General features: G+C 39.3%; 1 protein-coding gene across 1 annotated transcript; it reads left to right on the forward strand.

Annotated features, from left to right (window-relative positions):
• The first annotated feature begins 758 nt into the window (after positions 1-758).
• On the forward strand, positions 759-8068 carry LOC142400271 (cytochrome P450 2J4-like). The gene is made up of 9 exons (XM_075485041.1): positions 759-1084; positions 2077-2239; positions 2349-2498; positions 2780-2940; positions 3682-3858; positions 4069-4207; positions 5060-5247; positions 7065-7206; positions 7594-8068. Exons 1-9 carry the CDS (start codon positions 884-886, stop codon positions 7767-7769), a joined length of 1497 nt encoding a protein of 498 aa, XP_075341156.1. The 5' UTR covers positions 759-883; the 3' UTR covers positions 7770-8068.
• The last annotated feature ends 297 nt before the right edge of the window (positions 8069-8365 follow it).

Genomic DNA, 8365 nt, shown 5'->3' on the forward strand with positions numbered 1-8365 from the left:
ATGTAACTACACTGGCTTTATGAGATACGCCTTTTATTTTTACATTTTAGATCTGTTCATATTTTTTATTAATATTTATATGTAAATATTAGCATTTTTGCTCAATAGCTTCCTGGTAATGTGATCTATTGACTCCAAATCAGTGTGAGGTCATGTAACTACACTTGCTACATGAGATACCTCTTTTATTTTTACATTTTAGATCTGTTCATATTTTTTATTAATTTTTATATGTAAATATTAGCATTGTTGCTCAATAGCTTCCAGGTAATGTGATCAATTGACTCGAAATCAGTGTGGGGTCATTTAACTACACTTGCTACATGAGATACACCTTTTATTTTTACAATTCAGTTCCGTCCATAAATTTCAATAACTTCATACACAGTAGCTCATCTCTGCTTTAAATATCATATTTTATCATTTTTATTTTATTTTGAAAACAGGAAGTTGGAACACGCTTCAGTCGTCCTCTCCGTGTGTTTACTGTAAAGTCTGCAATACGGGTGCACTTGAAATGTTGGAGTGGCTTGCTTGCGAATGTCTGTCGAATATCCAACGTAAAACTAACTTCACCTAAGTATGAATATAATCAATATATTCAATAACTTAACATGAACCTGACGGGCTCTACTGATAACTCTTACAGCATTTAGGAAGTACTTTTGCACTTCTTCATATATATATATTTTTTTTAAAGACAAAATAATAAATAAATAAAGCTAAGTCACGTGGGGAAAAGCCTTTAAAGCCTTTAAAGCCTTTCCACAGAGTTCGCCTCCTCCATGAAGGCTACAGGACTGGTCAGAAAGTTTTCTCGCTGGTGTTTCATCGTTGTCGCGGAGTTACAACTCGCAAAAAGTCGTCATAAGGAAGCGTAGAAATGGGGACAATAGTCAATATTCTGGGTTTCGACTGGATTGACGGCAGAAGCTTTTTAATATTCGTCTTGGTGTTTCTGCTACTGACCGATGTTTTGAGGAACAGAGTGCCGAGAGATTTTCCTCCAGGACCGTGGGCTCTCCCACTCATTGGGGACCTTCATCGCATCCAACCTACAAGACTTCACCTGCAGTTCTCAGAGGTCAGAGTCCGTGATGATGGCGCATTTGCAAAGTTATCCGCCAGCTTGAAATCCGCAGATTAATGCGTAACCTCGCCTTGGCGCCTGTGTTCCGTGGTGCACGCTTTGTTACTTTCACCCATGTTGAGACTACCTGTTTCTGGAGCGCGAGGAGATATTGGCCACGAATTATAAAACGGAGCAAAAAAACATGCTGCCCATCAGTCCAGGGGTCGGTAGGAGAAAATAAACGTTAAAGAATGCAGCCCGCTCCAAACTAATGGAAAAAGAATCTCTCCGCTATGAATCAACAGAGCAGTAACAGCCTAAATATCTAGATGAGAAGTGGTCTCTCGGCTCCAAAGTGCGCGACATCGTGCAGTATAGCCCTGGTTCTTAGACTTAAAACTTTTTGCAATAAAAGCTGCCATTGTTTTTAATTTGCAGAAGCTCAGCTGGATCCTCTGATTGGCAGCAACAACAGCTGAACGGTTGTCCCCAGCAAATAGAGCTTTTGCTGAGGAGCTGTGGATTAAAAACGGGTTATATGTTGAAATATAAAATATATTTAAATATAAAACTTTAAAAGTGAGCAGTGAAATCAAGCTTTGAGTACACGCAAAGTCTTTGTAGTAAGATCAATTAACTGTTATTTCTGGCCTTTTTATGGGATACGCTAATAGCAGAAAATACACTGAATGTCACAAATACTGTCCATCCTGGTCGCTCAAGTTTAATTAGACAGCAGAAGGTTGTCTAAGGCAGACTCAAACCGAACAGTGAGCGCGGCCGGTACATATGTCACATGTAAAAGAATCAGAATGTTAATTTTGACATTTATTATACATACAGCAGTTTAAACCCAGAAACATACACCCACAAAAATATCTCTTCATTGACAGACAGACCTAGCTACATTATCTTGTCCTTCTTTACACATTACACAAAACACTCAATTCCTCATTTGGCTCCCATAGAAAGTATTTCAGCTCAGTTTTACTGTCTTTGTTCAGTTTGCAGAGAAATATGGAAACATTTTCAGCCTCCGTCTGTTTGGTGGAAGGATCGTGGTGATTCATGGCTATGACCTTGTGAAAGAAGCCCTGGTCCAGCGAGGGGAAGACTTTGCAGATCGTCCCAGCTTACCCATGTTTGAAGAATTCTATGGAAATAAAGGTAGAATTTGTTGGACTTCTGTACCGAAGTTGTTAACTAGTGTTTGGTAAGATCAGCAGCACGAAGCTTTGATTTCTTCGGGTCTAATGATGTTTTGTGTTTGCAAAAGGTCTTGTGATATCGAACGGTTATCCGTGGAAACAGCAGAGGAGATTTGCTCTTCACACGCTGAGAAACTTTGGCCTGGGAAAGAAGACCCTAGAACGATCCATCCAGCAGGAATGCCACAGTCTCACAGAGGCTTTCATAGATCACCAAGGCATAAAACATTTCAATTTTGTTGATTTCATTTATGTCCTTATGCCTTGTACATTTAATTTCCTTTTCCTCCATCGTTGCAATACAGAGACACTCATTTATTTGTACATCAGATAATGAACCACAACATAAATGGAAGGAGCCATCACCATTCTCTATTATAACAAGCGATTACTCAGTGTACATCAAATTCATTTTGAATAATGCTAAATTATTATGAAGCTGAACTTTGTTAAAGTTTCTGTGTCTTATCTAAGTTTTCTCTTCTCTTTTTTTTTACAGGCAAGACTTTCAATCCCCAGTCACTGATAAACAGTGCTGTGTCCAACATCATCTGCTGTTTGGTGTTTGGGAATCGATTTGAGTACAACGACAAGCAGTACCGGTCTATTCTTCAGGACTTTAATGACATAGTGTACTTAGAAGGAAGCATATGGGCACAGGTCAGAAAAAAAAGGAGTAGAGCATCTATCTGTGATATTCAAATCAGGGATTATCTAGATTTGTGTTTTTTGTACTGTGATAACAATATTGTAAGAGTATCTCCCACTTGAATCCATTCATTATTGCTGTTGAAGGCATTTCTGTGTCCCAGTGTTGTCCGAAGCAAAGGCTCCTGGTAGGATGTCTCATGGCAACTTGGTTGCAGGTGAGGGGCTAAGTAAAGAGCATTAAAATACTGACAACTATGTTGTTTAAGAACAACATCTTGCCCATAAAGTACAAGATCAGTCCTGCTACTGCACTTGTTTGGGGGGCTGAGCTTATCACCATCTTCTGGTGAGTTGGATACAATAGCAGGAGAGACTACTATATAAGCTTGTAGGGAAGGCTCTGTGGTTGCAGAGGCACAGACTGGTGTGGAGGGGGAAACACTTTTTGTTGGCCTCAGAGAGGTTCTTGCAAACCATAAGATGTCTCTTGAAGAGGAGGTAGAACCTGCTTTATGATTGCAACCCTTTTGGTATCTTATGGAGCATGTTGGGGCAGTTGTTGCAGTCGAATGCTCCCTGTCGAGCCAAAGCAAGAGGAGTATCTGTTAAAGAATCCCCAAAAACTTATGTTGATCTTGCAAATGTGCATCCTTCGAAAGATGATTCAACCATATAGAAAAGTCAGAACTATTCCAGACTGTTGGATGATATAGTAATTGTCTTCTTCTTCATCTTCTCTTTGTGCTGTAGATTTACAACGTAATGCCCTGGCTGATGAAGTGGCTACCTGGACCCCATCAGAAGATATTCACTCTGATGCAGAAGATAATTGACTTTATACAAATCAAAATCAAAGAACACGAAGAGAATCTTGACCCCTCGTCACCGAGAGACTACATTGACTCCTTCCTCATAGAGATGGGAGAGGTGAGTATTTTAATTGTTTTCTGGGGACCAGAAGGCTTTGTCCTGTCAATACTTCCAAACAAACCATACCCTTTCAGTCTTATTCTAACTGTGCTGGAGCATACCTGATTTATTATTTTTTTCAGATACATGAAACCTTAGAAGTGAAAGAGAGTACCGGTATACGTTTTCACTAGTTAGTTTGTTTTCTGTTTCTTGTGCCTCTGATAGACAGAAGACAAAGATTCTGGTTTTGATCTCAACAACCTGTGTTTTTGTACCCTGGACCTGTTTGCTGCTGGAACTGAAACTACAAGCACTACCTTACACTGGGGGCTGCTATACATGATATACTACCCTGACATACAAGGTGTGTGTATGTACAATATCTGTCAGGCCCAGAGAATGGAGGACGCAGATGCAGGAGTTTTAAATCCAAGACTTTTATTTTGAGGCAGCAGAGCGACCAGTCCCTCGTGAGAGAAGCTAAGGAAGGCTATGAAATATTATTCTAAGATTATATAAAAATAATCAAAACTCAAAATCACTCCACTAGTGGAGGAAAAACAAAAGACTATGAAACTTTTACAATTAACTATAAGTCTCTCCTACTAAGGAGGAAAAGAAAAACCTCTCCTAAAAATTGGAGGAAATAAACTATGAACGTATTTACCAAACAAAAGAACCACTCCACCCAGGAGGGAAAACAAAAGACTATAAGCAAACTTAACTATGTATTTCTTACAGGATCTATAATATAAAACTTATTCTAGGAAAAAGAAAATCACTCTCACGAGGATAATTACCACTGGGAACCAGGAACTCGGAAACAGGCTAAGGAAACAGGTTTGGAAGGTACGCGAGGATGATGCACTATACGGGGACAGATACAACACACTGGCACAAGACAGGGGGAGACGCAGACTCTTAAGCACACGGGGGTAATGGGAAACAGGTGGAATCACTCATACGACAATCAGACTGGAACACGAGAGGAAGGGCAAGTGACCTGGAACGAGAGGGAAGTTAGTCTTTCAAAATAAAACAGGAAATGACGAGACAGGACAAAAACCCAACTTAACCTCACCACGGTGTGACAATATCTGCTTTTTCTACATGTGTCTCTTCTAAGCATCAGCACCATGCTTGTATTATCAGTGTATGGTTTTCTCCCGAATGATCTGTGTGGCACACAAACTCACAAACTTTTCTCTGTGTGCAGAGAAAGTCCAGGCTGAGATAGATGCTGTGGTTGGCTCATCCAGACAGCCCTCTATGACTGACAGAGAAAACATGCCCTACACTGATGCAGTCATCCACGAGATACAGAGAATGGGCGACATCATCCCCCTCAATGTGGCTCACATGGCAAGCAGGGACACCACCCTGGATAAGTACTCAATCCCAAAGGTAGATAACTCTCTTTGTTTGAACATCATGTTGAAATGACTTTTGCAGCTTTTGAATGAAATACCGATATCCTACTGACTCAAAAACCAGCCTGTGAGCATATGAAGGAAGAAATGGCTCCAAGAGAAGCAGCGGTTAGTTAGTTAGTGAAGTCAGTTAAAGTGGCCCTATTAGTCAAAAAGTACTAATAACTCTGTCATAAATGATTAACCATCATTTTGGAATTTGAATAGATAATTATTTATCAAAGGGCACCAAGTTCATTTAAAGGAAAATGGATTTCTAAATAATACAGGCCCAAAGACTTATAACATGCTTTAGAGCATGAGCTTATTTTCCATAATTCTTCCTGTTGTTCTTCTTCTCATTATGTTCCTTCTTCTCATTCACCTTCTGAATCTCCTTATTATACTTATTAGTTGTATTGTTAATAGCAAATTGTTTTTTTTCCTATGGAATATACAGTGGCAATATAATAATTCTCATTTAACCCTTAACATTAGCTACTTATTTGAAACTCTTATGATTAGGACTGCACAATATATGGAAAGTGTATCATTATTGCACGCAATGGCGTAGCCACGGGTGTGCCGGTGCCAGCCAAAGAGGCAGCTGGCACACCCAAAAACTTGCTGTCAGACGACACCTGCACCTGGCATCCTGACGTAGCATTATTTCTGATGAAATAATAAATGCATTCAAGGCCAAGCCACGCCGTCTTGCCCTTTAAATTGAGAGCTGGGCAGTGCGCACAGGTAATATCGTTGTGTCCTTTACACTGCTGCTAAGCCCAATAGTTGTGTTCAGATGGTTACATAGCTTTGTTGATCATGCGTAATGTGGATGCGTTATGTCTCTGAGAGCACATGAGTGTGTTATATTTCACTATGTTCATCTCATTGGGCACGCAATGTCTGTGTGTGTGTGTGTGTGTGTGTGTGTGTGTGCGTGTGTGTGTGTGTGTGTGTGTGTGTGTGTGCGTGTGTGTGTGTGTGTGTGTGTTATGTTTTTGCGGTGTTTTTTTGAGAACACAAAGACACAGATTTCTGATTTGTCTTTCAAACAATCCCACAAATAATTCTCGCTGAAAGCAGTTTTGTTCTTTCACACATCAGCTACTCATCTTCTGGTTCTGTGACCTGTCATTACTTCACCTTCAAAAAAAACTTCAATTCTCATCAGTTATTTGGTCTTTTAGGGTGCTAAGCCGCTGCTTAAGGGAGCTCTTTACTATGGAGTTGCTGATATTTGAGACAAGGTTTAAGGAGTCAGAGGTTTTAAAATGTGCATATTCTGGTCTTTCCTTTGGATGATCATTAGCGACAACAAGCCATGGGCCTAATGAGATCATTAAGTTGTGAGAATTTGATACAATTAGTATCTGAGCTAAAGGTTCTTCAGGTTTCCATACGTTTGCATTGTCCCCCTAATGTTAAAATTGTACTAAACAAAAATAGCTCTCTAGTCTTTCTCAAAACAATTGAAATGAATACTTCGTCATTAGATATAGGCTTGTTGACAGTGGTGTAGTGTTAATTCTCATTCAAAAAATCTGTGTTCATTCCACGGCTCGCAGGCTGTGACGATCAAGTCTCTTCAATTGTGATATTAATCATTTTTGTGTCTTTTGACCATTTCGGATGTGTGAATTGTTTTGCTTAATGATCAAGGTAACAAATGAACTTTAATGATCAATCTTTAAGAGAAATGAGAAGTTTGTTCAATTTCGTTTGTTGAAACGTGTGAGTGACCAGTTTGAATGAATACCACGGATTATTCTGTGTAAATCATCCTTTTCATTGGTGGTGTATTTTCAGGGCACCATGATCCTGCCTACACTACACTCAGTCCTACACGACAAGTCGATGTGGGAAACTCCACACACCTTCAACCCTCAACACTTTCTGGACCAGGATGGTAAATTTCGGAGGAGAGAGGCCTTCATTCCGTTTTCTGCAGGTTAGTTAGTAATCCTTCAGTCTAAGTGGTTTCAAATGGACAAAATCCTCAAAAGAGAACGCACATCCTTGCTTGCCAGCTGTTTTTAACTCGAGTATCTTTTACCATAAAAGTACTGTCATTATTTGATCTGCGAATTGGCGCTGGTTCCTTCAAGTCAGCATTCTGTTGTGTACAAAAGTTAAATATTACAGGATATTTCATTCATGCATCGTTTTAATGTCACAAAGCAAAGTCTGATTATTGACTCAGTACTTATATTGTGACCCACCCAAAGCTTTTATTTTAGTCATATCCCTCAAAATAGAACGTTACACAGACCTTTAAAGTGATTATTTTCCTAGATTTCTGGATTTAAAATGCTTGGATTGAATTGTGTATTTTCAGGTAAGCGAGCTTGTCTCGGGGAACAGCTGGCCAGGATGGAGTTATTCCTCTTTTTCACCTCCCTCCTTCAGAGGTTTTCATTCTCAGCGCCAGCAGGAGAGCAGCCCAGTCTGGAGTTCAAGCTGGGAGCCACTCACTGTCCCAAACCTTTCCGTCTCTGTGCCTTACCACGTTAAGCTATCAACCGTCTCAAACAGAGCACAATAACCCCACATAGCAACTCAACATAACTGTTTTTCAATCAAACATTTTACATTTAGGTTATGTACCGTATTCAGATATGTAATAAAATCAAATCACTACCAATCATGCTCCTCAGTCGTTTCCACTGTATTTTTCGTCAAACTACTGTTGACTATTACTAATGAGAACGCACACAACGTGTGGATATGTTTTGTGTTAATAATGTTGTATTCGAGAGATACATTCTTTTGAATGTTTGTGGAGCTGTAAGACTGTTGAAAATAAATTGGGCACACCCAGTATTTGCTGGTGCACATCCAATGTCTTTTTTTGCCTTTTTCTGGTGCAAAGGCATAGCGTGTGTGACTTTATTGTGCTTTTATTTAAAAATGAGATATTTTAATCATTGTATCTAAATGATCTATTATCTAATTTAATCCATATTATTATCAGGAATCATCATCATTATTATTTGTCGTTTCGAATCTTTATCATATAGGAAAGTTAACGGTCATAGAGTACACTGAAAAGGAAGCAATATTGAAATGTATGTGTGCTTTGCTTTGCTTTACTTTAAAATGAATGAACA

Source organism: Odontesthes bonariensis, chromosome 15 (genome assembly GCF_027942865.1).
Source record: "Odontesthes bonariensis isolate fOdoBon6 chromosome 15, fOdoBon6.hap1, whole genome shotgun sequence".
Taxonomy (NCBI): domain Eukaryota; kingdom Metazoa; phylum Chordata; class Actinopteri; order Atheriniformes; family Atherinopsidae; genus Odontesthes; species Odontesthes bonariensis.